The following is a 17,491-nucleotide window of genomic DNA, read 5'->3' as shown; positions in this document are numbered from 1 at the left end:
CTCCATTTCTCATCCAGGGAAATATAATATTCTGCCTTTTTAATATTTCCCAAAATATTTCATTCTTCTAGGAAAGGGGTGGGTGCTAACCTCCTACAACTGTTTAAATTTGTGGACCGGCCAAATACTCTATTCAACGAAAATACGTTGTATGTTTGTATGTGTGTTTCTAATTATTGCTATTTATTGCTATTTGTTCTCTTTTATTCTTTAAAGTTTAACAATTCATTCTTTATCTTAATATCTTTATATTTGTTTGGGGTTGGCTTTCTTTCCTTTCATCTTTTTTATTGTACAGCAATCTTTCTCCTCAAACCTACCACCTCTGTCTTTTCTTTCTTACTTACTTTCTCTTCCCCCCCTCTTCTTCTTCTCCCTACTTCCTCTTTCTCCTTCTCCTCCTCTCTTCCTCCCTTTCTTACCTTCACTCCTATTCTAATTTCCCTTCCCTTCCCTCATCCCTCTCTATTGCTGTATCCTTTTATGCATATGGACTACTCAGAGGGCTGAAAAAGTTTTTTTGACTGGTCCTCGCACTTTTTTTTATTTTTTTTTATTGAAAAAGTTTTTCAAATACAAATTTTTCCCCCTTTTTCCCCCCCTCCTCCCTAACCCCCCTCCCCCTCCCCTCCCCCTGTGACTTCTTCATAATAAAACCCAAATTCATAACAGATTATATAATACTTTACCATCCCGTTACTCCATCCCCATATGCTGACCCTTTCTTTCTAATAAGATTATCATATCCCCCTTATACTATACATTTCAAAATGACATTCTACTATAATATTATATAATAACTCCTAATTTAGCATATTATTATATCTCCCAGTTTAGCGATTTCTGCTCATAATCTACCCTTTTTCTACCCCCACATATATACATATATCTCTTAAGTCAAATCTTTTATGTATATTAATATAACATTTCAAAGCAATCTTCCGCTATGAAGCTATATAATAAATCCTAATTTAGCATTTATTCAATTCATAGTCTACCCATTTCCTTCACCCCATCGTTATATCTCTTAACTCAAATCTTTTACATATATTCATATCTAAACATAATATCCCTTTTCTTAGACTAAACAATCAATAAACTAACCTGTCTCCACCCACTTTCCTACAAGACTACCATACTTAATAATTCTTAATATCTTTATTCTTCTGCCCACTCCACTAAAGAATATTCCCTTATGTAAATAAAATCCTCTTAAAAAGACTTTAAGCTTGTAATCCATATAATATCTTCTGTAATGTCTTTCAGCTGGATTGTAAACTCCATCACCCATGTTAGGGTAACATCACATCCTAATTCCAACAGTATGTTCGGTATCTTCAATTACCATCTGCCCCCATCAATAGCAAATATCTTCATAAAAAAAAAAAAAAAACACCCGAGTGACTTTATATTTATATTCCATATAGTGTCTGTAGAGGTGACTTTTATCCAAATTATTAATTCCAACAACCGTAATAAGGTAACAGCCAGATCATCTGCGTGCCCCAATTCCATAACACTCTTGCCTTGTGGCTCAGCATAAACGTAGTATATTTATCAAAGAATCCAAAAAAAGATAGTTCCAATCCATTCAGTTTAAGGCCCTTTTCACATCCCAAAAGTACAGCACTGCAGAGGTCTGTCACTCTCTTCAAGATAATATAAACCAATACTTTGCCGATTATCTTTTCATATATTCAATCATCTCTTAAATAACTGGCATTACACTGTTGTTTAGTTTAAATTTTTTGTTTTTGTGAGACCTGCTTCTTCTTTTCTTGACTTTTTGGATCTCCATCCTAATTTCCTTTCTGTAAATTGTATATCAACTATTTGGTTTTCATGCTGATCTATAACTTGATCTTGTTGGTTTTGCTTTTGTGGCTTAAATCTCCATTCTGGTTCTATAAATTGTATATCAACTGATTGATTTCCATGTTGGTTTGTAACTTGGTAAGTCATTACCTTAGAATCCAAAGCCGCCTCTCTTGTATTAAATAGTCCAGCTGAGACCTCTGAAGGAGAATCCAGAAGTGGCTCATCTGTAGAGACCTTTGTAACTTGTTGTTTCTTCATTACTTCCACCTCCTTCTGCTTATCTTGAATTTCTATCTCTTGTTGATTTTGCTTTTTGAGAATCTTGTAGTAAAATTCTTCCGCTTTTTCAACAGTATTTAACTGATATCTTTCTCCTTGATATCTCAATATTATACCAACTGGAACGTCCCACCTGAATAAGATATTTTGTTTTTTCAGCTCAGTCACCAAAAGTCCAAATTTCTTTCTATCTTTTAACATCTTAGGCAGCAATTCTTTATATATCCAGATCTTTCTTCCATACAGTTGTGGAGTAGAATTAAAAGATTTTTGCACAATATCATTTCTTATTTCTTTATCTGTGAAGTAAATCACCACATCTCTAGGCAGTTGCCTTTGCTTTGCAATCCAAGAATTTACTCTATAGGCCTTGTCAATCTTACAAGATACCTCCTCAGGATGAACCTTTAAAATCCCAGCCAGAACTTGAGCAGATATTTTTCTTAGATCATCTCTATTATTTTCCTGTAGCCCTCTCATTCTGACCGCAAATTCTGTGAGCCTGTATTGCATCATTACAACTTCTTTTTCAATCCCTTGCTTTATATCTTCTGCATTGTAAGTCTCGTGACCAGCTTCCTTTTTAGACTTTACTTCTAAACTATTATCTTGAATATTTCTCAAATCATTTTCAGTTCTTTGTATTTTATTGTCCAAATTATAAATCTTATCATCAACTTCCTCCATTTTAGACTCTAATAATTTGATATTTGTATCCATCTTTATAACAACTTCTGAAAAAGCATTAGTCACTGTTACAATCTTTCGTTGCAGATTATCATACTTTAGTTGTATCATTTCTTTAATTTCCTGCCTTAATTTTTCAAATTTCTGGTTCACAGTCTCGTGATATTTTGCCATTTCCTCCTGAAGAAATTCTTTTAAATTAAAACCATTCTGCTGAGTCTGTAAGCTCAGAACTTGTTCACATAATTGTAAATGGGGGAGCACCCCCACCCACTGCTTGTCAGGCTTTATTAGTTTCAACGCCATCCTGCCACACAAAAAAGCTCTTTTTTTTTAAAGAAAACTTTTCCCCAAACAAGATCAAATACAAATCTCCAAGAAAGAAACTTAAAATGGATATTTTCCTTCTAGATTCTAGCCGGCACTGTATATTTCGCTACTTTGTAGCTTATTACGGAAGGACTTTCACTTTCGGCTTTCTTCTCAAGCCTCAGCAGTTGCCATTTTAAACTTTTTTTTCCCTTCAGTTAGAAACGCTTGTAAAATCATTAAAAATACTTGCGATTTAGGGTCCCAGGTTCAAATCTCGCTCTCTTTAACTAAACCATCTGTTAGTTTTATTAGTTGGTCCGGTCCCAGCGCCTGGCTCTGCAAAAAGGCAGAGTTCTCCCGAAGCCCGGAGCAGTGGCGAGCGGAAATAGGGAGCCACAACCTGCTCGTCCCCAAGAGTAAAAAAAGAAACTCTGGGGACTTCGCAGAGGGCTCTACCTGCCCTCGCCTGCTCTGACTCACATTTCCATCAGGAAATGGAGTTTTTCGAGCCGCCTTTCAGATGTAAAGGTGGCTCTTTACAGGCAACGGGGCTGGCGGTCACGGAGGACCGTCTGGTGGCGACGGAAGCCAGACCGGAAGTCTGGTCCTCGCACTTTTGACCAGTCCTTGAACTTACGACTGTCCTCACAATGTATGTTTTTGCCCTATCTTGTCACCATGGTGAAGAGAAGCAGTTGTGAAATGAGTGACACGGTTGTTAAGAATGGTACAATAGGCATAAATGATGACCAGTCATAACTGCGAAGACCGGTCAAAAGTGCGAGGACCTGTCAGAAATCACATTTTTCAGCCCTCTGGGTAGTCCTTTTGTGCACAGGGACTACTCAGAGGGCTGAAAAAGTTATTTTTGACTGGTCCTCGCACTTTTGACCAGTCCTCGAATTTACGATTGTCCTCACATTTTACGTTTTTTGCCCTATCTTATACCATGTTGAAGAGAAGCAGTTGTGAAATGAGTGACATGGTTGTTAAGAATGCTGCACAGGCATAAATGTGAGGATGGTCATAAGTGTGAGGACCAGTCAAAAGTGCGAGGATCTGTCAGAAATGACTTTTTTCAGCCCTCTGAGTAGTCCCTATACACATAGCCATGGCCACCCGGTCACATGACCAGATAGCCACGCCCACCCAGTCACATGACCTCCAAGCCATGCCCACAAAATAAGCCACGCCCACAGAACCAGTAGTAAAAAAAATTTAGAACCCACCCCTGGTTGGGGTCACCACAACATGAGGAACTGTATTAAAGGGTCGCGGCATTAGGAAGGTTGAGAATCACTGATCTAGTGGCTATTTTTGAGACCAGAGGCCCATTTGTACTACTTAACTATTCAGTGAACTCTGTTAAGCCACATCATATAAATTGGGAAACCTAAGCAGGCTTGTGAGGGATCCCAGCTAATGGTTTATAAAATCTTTTTAAATGAAGCATGAATAAATCAGATGGTATATAAAATTTAAGATTCAGAAATTTTGGAATATTTTCATAATTAAGCAAAATTAGAAATGTTGAGATTTCCCATTTTCGAGAGCTGTTAAATTTACTTTGAAAAAAAAAACTCTCTTAACACACTAAAATAAGTGCGTGCTTATTTTAGACAAAAAAGAAAAAGAGCCAAGTTCAGTAAATTAGAAAAGAACAAGCTTCAATGCCAATCTGGAAAGATAATGAAGAAAGAGGATGACCTAATGTGTTGGCTGTATTTTAGAGCATGAAAATGACTTTTCCCCTTCTCTCTTGGAATCTCTCTGAATTCTTTCTTTTCATACTTTCCACTAACACCATTACACTTGGAAGCCTTTCCCCCAAATGGGTAACATTTGGCTGCTTCCCTTGAACTTCAAAATGAAGAAAGCAGTTCTGCTGAAAAACTTTAAATAGACCTAAGGAGGGAGGGAGGGAGAGAGAGAGAGAGAGAGAGAGAGAGAGAGAGAGAAGAAGTGAAGAGAGGAAGGAAGAAGGAGTAGTAGATAAATATAGACTACTTAACTTTTCCTCTGCTATAAAGAAAAGGAGTTAATGTTGACATGGAAAAATATGTTGAAAAATGAAGTCAGGAATTGTTTGAAAGGGGAAGGCATGTCTTTATGGCTCAGTTAATATGGTTTTCATCTGGTTTCTTGGCCAGAAGAAAGCTACAGCAGTGTTAAATTTGTTGCCCCCATCACTGCTTCCTATCCTGCCAGAAGTCCACTCCCAGAAAATGTTGCTGTCCTTATTTACTGAGTACAGGACACATTCAGAAGAGTGGTTGGTGGAAATTACCTGCTTTAATTCTCCCATTTCCACCAAAATGACACCAGATACCAGGTAAACATCCATCAATCAGGCTCCCTAATAGAGTCTGGGTCTGCAGACGAAGTGAATTTTGATGGATGAAAACAAATATCTGAAAATGTGATCTGGCTTTGCACAAATGTTTACACGTGTGCATTTGGCTATCAGAGAGAAGATGATGATGATGATGAAGAAGAAGAAGATGTAGTATGATGCAATTTGATGTAGTAATTTACTTCTAGTCCTGTTTTAGGCACAAAGCCAACTGGAAGACTTTGGGCTAGTTTTTCTCTCTCAGTCTTAGGAAGAAAGCAAAGGAAAACCACTTCAGAAAAATCTTCCCAAGAAAACTGCAGGGATTTGTCTAGGGCTAGGCAGTTGCCAAAAGTCAATAATGACTCATAGGGATCTCTCTCTCTCTCTCCCTCCCCCCCCTCTCTCTCTCACACACACACACATTATACACACAGAGGCTTCTTTAAAAATGACTCTTACTTCTGACATCTTATCTAGCTTAAAGTATAAAACCTTAATTTCTCACCATTGAACTGCATCTTGTTGGCTAAGACTCAATGTTCAAGTCTGTCAAGATTGTACTGAATCTTGAGTCTACTCTCTAAGGGGTAGAAAGAGTCAAATAAGGGCTGGTTGATTTATGCAACACATCTATCAACTTTCTGTGGTAGCTGCATAATGTGCAGATTTGTTTAGTTGTAGCATGGTCTGACATGTTGTATAACTGGGCCTGTTTTGTTACTTTATGATTCAGGTGATTATGGAAAGCCAGAAAATAAGTTAATAAAAGGAAATACTGATAGCCAGTAACCTTGTTGAGGCCACTTTGAATATGGTGACCCTAAGGATTAAGAAAAGCTTTGGATGGAAAATAAGATGTAATATTTAAAGCTCCCGCATGAGGAAAAAACCCAGCGTAATCTACAATGATGCCCAATTTGAAAATATAGATGCTGGGAAGAGCACTCAAACATACACAAAAAAGATGTCGATCTTCTCTGAGAAAAGAATGCATAAATGGCAAATGGCAAAGTCATCTCACTCACTCTGATGAAGAACATAAAATCTCAAAAGTAGGACTCAAGGCTTGGTCAGTGCTATAATAAAGATGCATTTCCTTCCAGCTTGCAGACTCACCAAAATAAGGTGCTCTTTGTATCAGATATACAAAAGATATCAGGGAGAGTTATGACACCTAAAAAAAGTACCCGGGTGGGTGGGGCGGAGGCTCAAAGATGCATTCAAAATACTAAGCAAATTCATCTTTAAATATTTGGTGACGTGCCGCAGTTTGTAAAAGCTGTGATTACTTCATTATTTTCTGCACAGACCAGGATTTTGAGACTGTCACTGAGCATTTAGAGTGCTTCTGCCCCCCACATCCCCCCCCAGTATCTCTTACTGGAATCTGGCAATTCAGGATTTAGCTAGTTTCTGCCTTAACATAAATAGCAATAGCACTTAGACTTATATACCGCTTCATAGTGCTTTTACAGCCTTCTGTAAGCAGTTTACAGAATCAGCCTATTTTCCCCAACAATCTGGGTCCTCATTTTACCCACCTCAGAAGGATGGAAGGCTGAGTCAACCTTGAGCCGGTGAGATTCAATCTGCTGAACTGCAGCTAGCAGTCAGCTGAAGTAGTACTGCACTCTAACCACTGCGCCACCTCAGCTAAATTTGTGGTTTTCATTGTCAAACCAGTTTAAGCCCATGTGCCATCCTCTTAACTCTCTTCAATTCTAATTCTGCAATTTTGTCTGTCTGTCACTGCTTCTATCTGACAAGACACTGACATATTTTCCAAGTTGCCCTATTTTGTGCCATCATTTGTTTATCTGTCCTATCCACAGTTGAAGTTTAAAACAATCTAGACAACCCGTGACCCAGTGGGTCATCATTTCAGAGACATTTCTTCATCAGATGCCTTCCACAAAGAAACAGCTTCTAATGTTGCAGAAAAATTCTTAAAAATTCAGGGAGATATTCTGAAATGTATCTCCTCTGAAAGAGTTGAACTGTACAGAACAATCGAACTTCAGCAGTTAACCACAGGAATTGTTTTATGAAATTTTGTATTTTGTCATAAAATGATTTCAATAATTTTTATGTCATAAAATGTTTTATAAAATGTTCTATATTTAGGATTAAATAGGATTTAATCCTATTTAAAGAGGTGTGTTGCTTAAAAGGAATTACTTTGCGAGCTGCACAGGATTGGAAGATAAAATTACAGTTGAATACACAAAAGCTTGTAAAAATAAAAGATGGTGGAATAAAGCGGAAGAAGGCTCAGAAAAAAACCAGGGGGAAATAGAAGTGGAAGAATTTTATTCCTCTTTGTTAGGCAGGATAACATGGTGGTTTTGAAAAAAAATTTTCTTTACTTATGACTGAGTATTTCAACTGTTATAAAAACGGATTTTTAAAAAAGAAATTTTCTTTTGGATGTTAAATGATTGGATGTTTCAACTGTTATATAAACGTGAACAAGGATATGATCTCTTTGGTTATGATTGGATGGATTATATCTAAAAATTATTTTAAGTAATGGATCAACTGAGAAATTTCCTTTTGGATGTTAAATTCAAGGCTATAGATTTTTCAATATATTTTCAAGGGCTTTAAATTGTTTGTTTATTGATAAATTAATTGGGATTAACTATCTTTCAGCAAGAAAAGTTATATTTTGTTTTGAACAAGGAGAGTTAAAGTACAAGTGAATGTTTTTACCCTGTACTTGTTCTGGGAAGTCCGGGGAGGGGGGTGGGGGTTGGTATGGGAGGGGGGAAGGGAGGGAGGGAAAATTATATATATATGATTGATTTTTTGTTTAAGATGTATGTTGACTATGAAATAAACGTTTAAAAAAAAATGTTCTATATTTCAGTTCCAAGAGAGTCATGGCTCCAGATGTTGGACACGTTCTATAAATTCATCCATTTGAGATTTCTTGGTTGAAAATGTTTTGTCCTATGACATACTGTTTTGCCCAGTTAAAGACACAAGATTTTTAGTAATATATAGAATTTGGTGATTGCCACTGATATTTTTACTAGTTACTATAATAATGTATTTTATATGTTATTTTAAAACTTTTATAGAACATTGCATGTCTATGTTTTTATTGCTGTGATTTTTGGCCCATAGGTTGTAATAAAAGTTTGATTTTTTTTTAGTTCTCTTTTTTTCCAGTACATCTGCTTTTTGCCAATTTCAGATTTAGCAGAGTCAGCTGAATATGGGCACAATAGACAACACTGAATTCTTTGGTAGTATGACATATGTTGGTTGGCTTGTTTGTTTAGTGATTCATATTTTTACCAGATAAGTAAGACCATGTTGGCCTTACATTAGCTTATTTTAGCTACTAATTCTTGAATTTGCATTTTAGCCATCTTTTTAAAAAGAAACAACAGTTGGCTCAGACACTGGAAATCCCTTTCCCAAAGACTGCAATAGGACTCTGACTGAGTATCCTAGAGAGAAATTTCATGCCAAGTCAAAAGCAATTCTTGGCTCCATAGCTAGTTCATACACTCAGCTGCCAGGGCATTAGAAAAATAGTCTGAAATGTTAGCTCCATTTGCCCCAGACTTTTTCACCCACAAATTCTGACTGAGTACTTGGCACTCAAACCAGGAAGACAAGACACCATGCTATATAGGTTTAGGCATATTCAGGGCCGGATTTAGATGAAAAGAGACCCTAGGCTATTCCACTTATGAGGCCCTTTCACCTATAGTGAAAGTGTAATTTTAATTTTGCTAACAATTTGAATGTAGGCCCCTCTTGATCTTGAGGCCCTAGGCTGAAGCCTAGTTAGCCTATAGGAAAATCCGGCCCTGGGCATATTATTCTTGAATATGTTAGGATAGAGCAGCTGTGGTGGCTTAGTGGTGAAGATGCTCACCTCCCAGTCAGAAGGTTGAGAGTTCAATCCTAGGCAGTGGCAGATGTCTCTCTTTCTCAGGGCACAAAGAGGAAATATCTGCTGCAAATTCTGCATAGGTGTCAGGAAGGGTGACTGGGCAGCAAATGCTCAGCTCCACCAAGTCGCCCCGACTCCACCCCAAATCAAGGGATTACAGTGTTGTAAAAAGAAAAAAAATCTTGAATATATTAGGATAATATTGCAATCTGGATTTTTAATGGAAGGTTCATAGATTTTTAAAACTTAAAGTTCTGTAATCATTTATATTTGCTACATTTTCTAGAATATGAACAGCTTGCATATATCTTCTCCCTGTTTAAATCATAATGTGACTGGATGGAGAATCTGCTTTTCTTTACATAAAAAATTATCCTGCTTTTATTTTTTGACATGTAAATGATGAAAAAGAACATGTTCTTTTTCAAAATGTCACCACCACTATTTGTATTCGAGTGTCAGTAACATAATTCCTTTTTCAAACACTTTGTGTGTTCGTATTTTTTCTGGATGCTGACAGATTAATGCTGGTGTTCTACTCCTTCCAAGGTCCCTGGGAATAGATTGTGAAAATCTAAAAATGTTACAGATTGCCCATCGCTGGAGGATTCCCCACCCCCCACCCCCCGGAGTTAATATTTGTGCATGAACTGAGCAAACTTCTATCCTTTACAAACAAAGCAACACATGAGCAGTTTGGAAAAAGAATACCTTTTAGCTTTGATGTTGATATGATCTCAAGATTAATCATTCAATAAACTACTATTGTTATTTAGCTTTGACATTTCTGGTATCCACATAACAATGACAACAAAAGATTTTGTTGCAGCTCAATAAAAAAGACATTAAAACCCCACACTTTTGCCCTAAGCTGACAACTAAAGTGACATCACAAAATAAGCCAGCCTTCACTGACTGATATGGTCAGATGTGCCTTCAGCTCTCATTATTTTCCCACCTGACAGCCATAGTCAACACATCTGGAGAGCAGCAGAATTGGAAAAGAAGCTAAATATTCAAACTCAGGCCAAGACTGTATGGTTTACCATTTCTTCCCATTGATTTCATGCTGTTGAACTGTGTAGCCGAAGTAGGCTTCCCTGGAGCCTGGGATAATTCTTGGCTTCTTTGTATCGATGTTGAAGGCATCACAGACTCCTGAGACAAATAAATATTAACAGAAATTAGTTCTGGAAGAAAAGAACCAAAATTCTAAATTCAGAAAAATGGATGCAACAGAACACTAATTTGGATTTGTGATGTTAAGTTGGTCAATTGTTTAGTTTTAAAATTCATTTTTACTGGAGCCTATCTCAGGTTCTGCAAGGAAGGCAAAGTTCAACGGTAGCTCTCTCAAGAAAAAAAAAATCTGCTCAAGAGACTGAGAAAGTGTTTCTGCATATGGTATTCTACACTTCTACATTTAAAAATATGTATAATTCTTGATGGTCTTGGAAGCAGTTAATCTCTGTTAACATTTGACCTGTACTTTGCTTGGCTTAGCAGCAGTTTCACAGGGCAGATGATTCCACAGCGATAGCACAACTAATGAGTCAAGATGACACTAAGGAAAGGGACCCAGAGTATGCTCTCCCTGCTAGATTTGGTGGGCCAAGAGAGATGATGAGAGACCGACAGTCCCATAAATAGCCTGGCCCTATACCTTGTGGGGCTTTATAGAGGTTAATTGCCACTTGAATCACATTCAGAAACAGACTGACAGCTGGTGCAATTCACAAAGCAGTGGTGTTATATAAAAGTATAATGAAAAATGTCAAAAACTGTAGATCGTGTCCTTCAATTGTTAATATTCTTTTATTTCCTAACTCCATCCATTCCTTTAACCATGTTAGGCATGCTGCTTGATAATAGATCTCCCATTCTGGAAGGGCTACTCCACCTCTGTCTCTGGTATCTTGTAAAGTTTTTAATCTTATTCTAGGTTTTCTCCCTTGCCATATAAATTTTGAAATCAATCTGTTTATTAAATCAAAAAAGTTTTTTTTTCTAATCTTATCCAGTCCAATCCATTTTTCAATTTTTGTTTTCATTTTTACCATTATCTATGTTGCATTCTCTTTCTGCATTAATGAGGTTTGGGACACGTAAGAGACAAGCTGATAGGAGGAGAGCTCCACAAAAGGAATGTAAAGTAGGGGATAAAGTTTATCTTTCTACAAATTTATGCAGTCACTGCAAAAAACCTGGTCCCAAATATGTGGGGCCATTCCCCACATACTATGGTCATAAACCCAGTGACAGTTGAATTGAAATTACCTCAGAGTTTTAAACGCGTCTACCCAGTTTTCCACTGTAGTCTTTTGAAACCTGTCACTGACTCAGCCTTGCATCCTGCCACAAAGCCACCCCCTCCTCCCATCCTAACAGAAGGAGAACAACATTTCGAGGTCAAGGATTTTTGCCGCTATAAGGGAAAGTTGCAATACCTACCGGTAATTTTATGGAAGGACTTTCAGAAGGACACTGAATGGTTGAGGCAGCCCATGTGTGCTCCCCCACACTCACCCACCTATTCCATGCTAAGTGCCCTAACAAACCCAAATGACCCATCTGTATATGATGTGCTACTAACTATTATTGCTTTTTGTTTCATGGCTGCATCTCTTCTATCCAAGCTTCATAAGTGGACAGCCTGACCTTAGCAATGGGGCGGGGGGAGGGAAAGATTGGAATGTAAGGAAGAAGAAGGTGGGATGGAAGCCCAGCTGAGCCTTGTGAAAAGCTTCAGCCAGCCAAGGTCAACCATCGGTATGCAGAGCTGGGAACCGAGAACCCGTTTCCTAAACAATATATAAGCACCTAATTGGACATTTACAGATAACCAAGGGATGGCCGGGGTGGGGGTGGGGGGTGGAGAGGAAAATTTACTTTGTATTGTTTGCATGGGAAAACCTCAGATTCAGTTTACACTACTTCTGTAACCATTTAAGCTTCAGTAAAGTGTACTCTTGGCAAATGACTGAGTGGGACGGTATCCTAATTTAATAGCATTTAAACTGGCTCTGTATTTACTGTAACTGTTTCTTTACTTAAAATAGGGAAGTTTTGTTAACGTGTTCATTTTCAAGAAGAACCTATCCCATTTATGCTAAATTTTAATCTTTTGTTTATATTAAAATACTCGGATTATGAATGAAGGCAAATATATGTATCCCAGGATAATGTTGCAGGATCCAGTCTGGGTCAGTCATCAGGAACAGAGGTTTTGTCTGAGTTATCTAGATGCCAGTATAAGATAGAACACAGAACAGAATAATAGGGTTGGAAGGGATCTCGGAGGTCTTCTACTCCAATGCCCCAACCATGACAAGAGATCCTAAATCAGGGGTGTCAAACTCAAGGCCCGCAGGCTGGATCCGGCCCATGGGGTGGTTGGAGCTGGCCCATGGGGCCATCCTGGAAATAGCAAAGGTCCAACCTGTGGTGCCTCTGCCAGTGAAAATAGAGCTTGGGAGGGCCGCATGTGGATCTCATGACCTCCATTTTTGACTGCAACAGCCTCCTGTAGCCCTCTTCCAGCAAAAGCAGAGGTTGGGGTGGGCTCCATTTTTGCTGGCAGAAGGTCGCAGGAGGCCGTCCTGGCTGAAAACGGAGCTCACGAGGGCTGCACGGCCCCCCAAGCTCTGTTTTCACTAGCAGAGGGCTGCAGGAGACCGTCCCAGCTGAAAACAGAGCTTGGAAGCCTGTTTTCGCTGGTCATAGGCGCCTTCAACACAAGTGACATCACACTGGCCACGCCCACCCCTGAGGTCAAACACAACCCTGATGCAGCCCTCAATGAAATCGAGTTTGCCCTAAATCATTCCAGACAAAATGGTTGTTCAATCTCTTCTTGAAAACCTCCAATGATGGACCACCAACAATTTCTAGAGGCAAGCCAATGATTAATTGTTCTCATAGTTAGGAAATTTCTCCTTAGTTCTAGGTTAGATTATTCTTTAATGATCTTCCACCATTACTTCTTGCCATATTTGAAGAATAGGTTGATAGTTTGCTTCCCAAAAGTTTTGCTAAAACCATTTAACTTCGATCAGAAATGCTTTAAACTGAATCATGTATGAGTTAGAGGTGAAAGCCCTGAAATAAAGATCTCATACAATATAGAACAAATGAGAGTTTTGTTGTAATGTGGCCTTTAAAACCATTAAATGAAAAATAATAATAATAACAATCACTATGCACAAGTGCTCAGGCTACAAAGATAAGCAAGATGAGCTAGTTAGTTATTTTCTTAGCAAAAGAAATTAACTATGATTTAAAAACTAAAATGATGGTGAGCATGTCTGAGATGTAGCAATTTAAGGGAATGATTTGTGAAAATGGAATAGAAATGATAAAAAGTGCTAAATATAAAAGAGATGTTGTCCTTTATATTATAAGTATCTATACTCTGTTAAAATTCAAGTAAATTAGTTTGGCAATAAAATTGAGTAGCAGTAGTGAGGGAACAAATACTGTAAACATACTGTTTTTTATCATCATTGTCCAGAGCTAAGGAAAGAAATTGTTATACTTTCCAGAAAGAAATATAGAATTTTCATAAAGGCATGAAATAACAGAGGTGGGGGATTTTAATCAACTTGACATCTGTTAGAAGGAAAATTCTGCCAAGCACGATCTTTCCAAGAAAGCCCTGCCTTGCTGATAACTGGAGAAAGGAATAAGAGAAATGTCATTTATTCAACTAGATCAAAATAGAAGGTTTAGCTAATGAAATGGAAATAGTAGGACCAGTGGAGGAAAGTAATCATTTAATGCTTTTTAATTTTAAGGAAACTAACATGCACATACCTTTCTCTTCAATATAGAATTTTTAAATAAATCCAGATCAAAGAGAATCCGGGCAACCATGGCAAGTTCAGAATGGCTCAAAATGGCATGCCTGACCAGGTGACTGAAGTCCCAGCCTCTGTTCATCTGTGCAATGCATGTAACACATTATAAAGAGGGAGGGCTTGTTTCTCCTGGTTGAGGAGTGAACATTAATACAATAGAATTTAATAGAGAGCAGTGTAAATAAATATCAAATCCATGGGTAAAGAATAGGGGAAACCTGTGTGGCAATAGTTTTTGTGAAAAAGTTTCAGATTGCATATGGAGCATAACAGTGTGATATAACTCCAGGAAATACCAATGTTGACTGTACCAATAGTTTCTAAATCACAGGAAGTAGTCATTCCATCACAATGGCCAAAGTGGAGAAAAGGGTTGAAATTTGGAAAAAGTTTTTTTTCTTCAGCTGGCTGGTTTTCCAGTTGGTTTACAGGCAGAATCCAGAAGCTTATGGCTACAGTACGAAAAAGCCTGTAGGCCTACAAAGGAGACTGAAGGAGTTGGGCATGTTGGTTTTGAGAAGCGAAAAGAAGGAATACATACTTCATGTACCTGAAAGGATACAGCTGAGTAAAAAAGTTAAGACTTCTTGTCTCTCATTAAAGAATGCAAAATATGCCATGATAGTTTTGAATTACAGGGGGGGGGGAAACAGACTGCTAACGGTTTAAAATTTCCTCAGTATGATTAATTTCCATGGCATCTAATTAGAATGTTGTTCTTGCTGACCTAGATGAGACACCTTAAGTTAGCATCTATAGAACCCAGTTTCTACAGAGCAAACTCGCTAAGCAAATGGTGAGCAAATGGGAAGCTCGAACAGAAGGTTTCAATGGAAGAGATCAATGGGAAGAAACTTTTTCTCTTCTTCATCTAATCTGGGGTGAATCTGCTCAGAAAACAGCTTTCCAGAGCAAGCAAACAGGAAAGTTTCATGGAGAAATCAGCAGGAAAAGCTCCAAGCTACACAGAGAACTCAAGGAAGCACTATCATCATCTGTAAAGTTGTGTATAAAGTTTGTGCAAAGTTTGTCCTCTTGCCTGAAGAGGATCCAAATTACACTAGCTACAACTGAAAGCTTGCATCATTAATGGAGGAAAAAGTAGAGGCCTGAAGAGAGACTTTCTCCACTGGAACATATAGGGAAGATGAGGCTTTCTTGGTCAAGAGACAGGTAAAGTTCTCCAGGAGGGGCAGGGAAATGAAAAGACCCAATAGAGAATAGAAAATCTCTACTGTCCACAGGAAAACAAATGGAACTATGTGATCAAAAGAAGCAAAAGGATTAGGAGGCATTGTGTGCTGGTTACCACCAGGCTCTTCCTCAAGAGGACTACTGATCTTATCTTATGGGATAAATCTTCTTGGACCACCTAGCAGGAAGATTAAAAGAGAGCAAAAATCTCCCCAACATGGGGAAAGAGGAGAATCTGAGAAACTACAGGTCTATCATTTTGGGCAATGTCCTTGAAAATATATCAAAAAGCATACCTGTGAGCCCCTGAATAGGCAATGCTACAGTTAACAGGAGCCAGCACAGATTTGTCACAATCCAGGTGATCACTTTATTATTCCAAAGTTAACAGGTTACAGTAATTGCCTGGTCTCTTCCTGTATTCAGATGAACCAAGAAAAATGTTACAGTGCTGTAGTGTACTTATATGTTTAATCAAAGGAAGCTTGGATGTTAACATACATCAGTAAGGGAACACAGTTATGTTATAGCTAATGTTACAAAGTAACATAGAAAGAGAAAATATCTAAACCCCCACACATCCATGTCATAAACTGTTTCAACTTCTTCCCTCAGGATGCCACTATAAGGCATTATTATTGCATGTCAAAAAACTCAACACAAAGACAGTTCCCCCACATCCTCATGGAATCACTCTGCTAAACACCTAATTCCCACAGCGCTGTCTTTTGTCTAAGGATATTTACCCATGTAGTTGGTCTGTATTACTATTATCCTTCTCATCTTTCCTATTTCCTTCTCCTATTGGAATCTTATGACTATCACTTTGTTGGTTGTACCTTATGATTTATTATTTATCACTTTGTTGCTTGTATTGTACATACAATACAAGAGAGCTTTTGTAATCGGAGACAAATTCCTTCTGTGTCTAATCACACTTGGCCAATAAAGATTAATCCTATTCCTATTCCTATCCTGTTCATGTATGGTGGCAAATGATCTCTTCTACAGATCTACAGGTGGCTTCCTGTAGATGTTAGAAAGTTTATGAAGATTATGAAGTTTGCATTTTACAAAGATGCACAACACTGCATTTTTTACCTCTCTGTTTCTTTGCAAGAAAGTCTAGTAGAACTTAGTGGGCTACTGCAGGGCCACTAAGGAGGGTATTGAGCCCTGCGGTAGCCCACTAAGTTCTACTAGACTTTTTTGCAAAGAAACAGAAAGGTAAAAAATGCAGTGTTGTGCATCTTTGTAAAATGCAAACTTCATAATCAATTAGTCAATGGAGGTAAAATAATAAGGAATATCTCATTTATAAAAATCCTTAGGCGATGCAATATAAACATACAGCATGAAAATATGTATAATACCTTATTAGTAAGAGCATGCATATGATTTGAGATCATATAAATTAACCTGAATTCTATTCCAATTCTCCTACCATATTCACATTTAAAGTACAAAAGTCCTTTTCCTAGTATTCTCTGTCCTTTTGTCTTTTGATGCTTAGGAGGTTTTTTTTTAGGTGTGAGACCTCTCTGGCAAAAAGGGCTGACCTAAAAGAACAGTAGAAAAAAGCTAAAGGAATTTATTTTTGCCCACAAAAATATTGGCATTATGCATATTGTGTCTGGAAACTGGAAATATGCAGAGTAAGACTAAATGAAGGATAAAATATTTATCCGATTTCCCATTGTCCTGGTTGAAAGTTTTTGTCCTTGGGAGTGTTCCACAAATAACATATTTGATATTGGATCCCAAAAGATAAGGAAGAGAATGCTACTTTTTCCTAATTCCATGAATTTTATTTATTTATTTATTTATTTGTCATATTTCTATGCCGCCCACTCTCCGAGGACTCTGGGTCCTCATTTTACCCACCTCGGAAGGATGGAAGGCTTGAGCCGGTGAGATTTGATCCACTGATCTGCTGAACTAGCAGTCAGCTGAAACAGCTGCAGTACTACACTCTAACCACTGTGCCACCTCAGCTCTTTTTAAGGTTTCCCCTGTTTTAGCAGTATTTTAATGGGGAATATATGAGGGTGGATGGAGTGGGCAAAGAAGCAATAATATAAAGTATCTGGGTTTTCATTT

General features: G+C 37.9%; 1 protein-coding gene across 1 annotated transcript in view; it reads right to left on the bottom strand.

The window, feature by feature from the left end:
* Nucleotides 1–17,491, bottom strand: part of ITGA11 (integrin subunit alpha 11) — a 131,332-nt gene that overhangs the window by 86,521 nt on the left and 27,320 nt on the right. The window contains exon 3 of the mRNA XM_070953806.1: nt 10,388–10,499. Within this exon, the coding sequence (XP_070809907.1) occupies nt 10,388–10,499 (112 nt within the window). The remainder of the gene's footprint in view (nt 1–10,387; nt 10,500–17,491) is intronic.

The sequence above is a fragment of the Pituophis catenifer genome, unplaced genomic scaffold (assembly GCF_029215685.1).
Source record: "Pituophis catenifer annectens isolate HBS135680 unplaced genomic scaffold, rPitCat1.0.hap2 SCAF_14, whole genome shotgun sequence".
Classification (NCBI taxonomy): domain Eukaryota; kingdom Metazoa; phylum Chordata; class Lepidosauria; order Squamata; family Colubridae; genus Pituophis; species Pituophis catenifer.
Note: the sequence above shows the minus strand (reverse complement) of the source record. Positions and strands in the feature narration are given on the sequence as shown.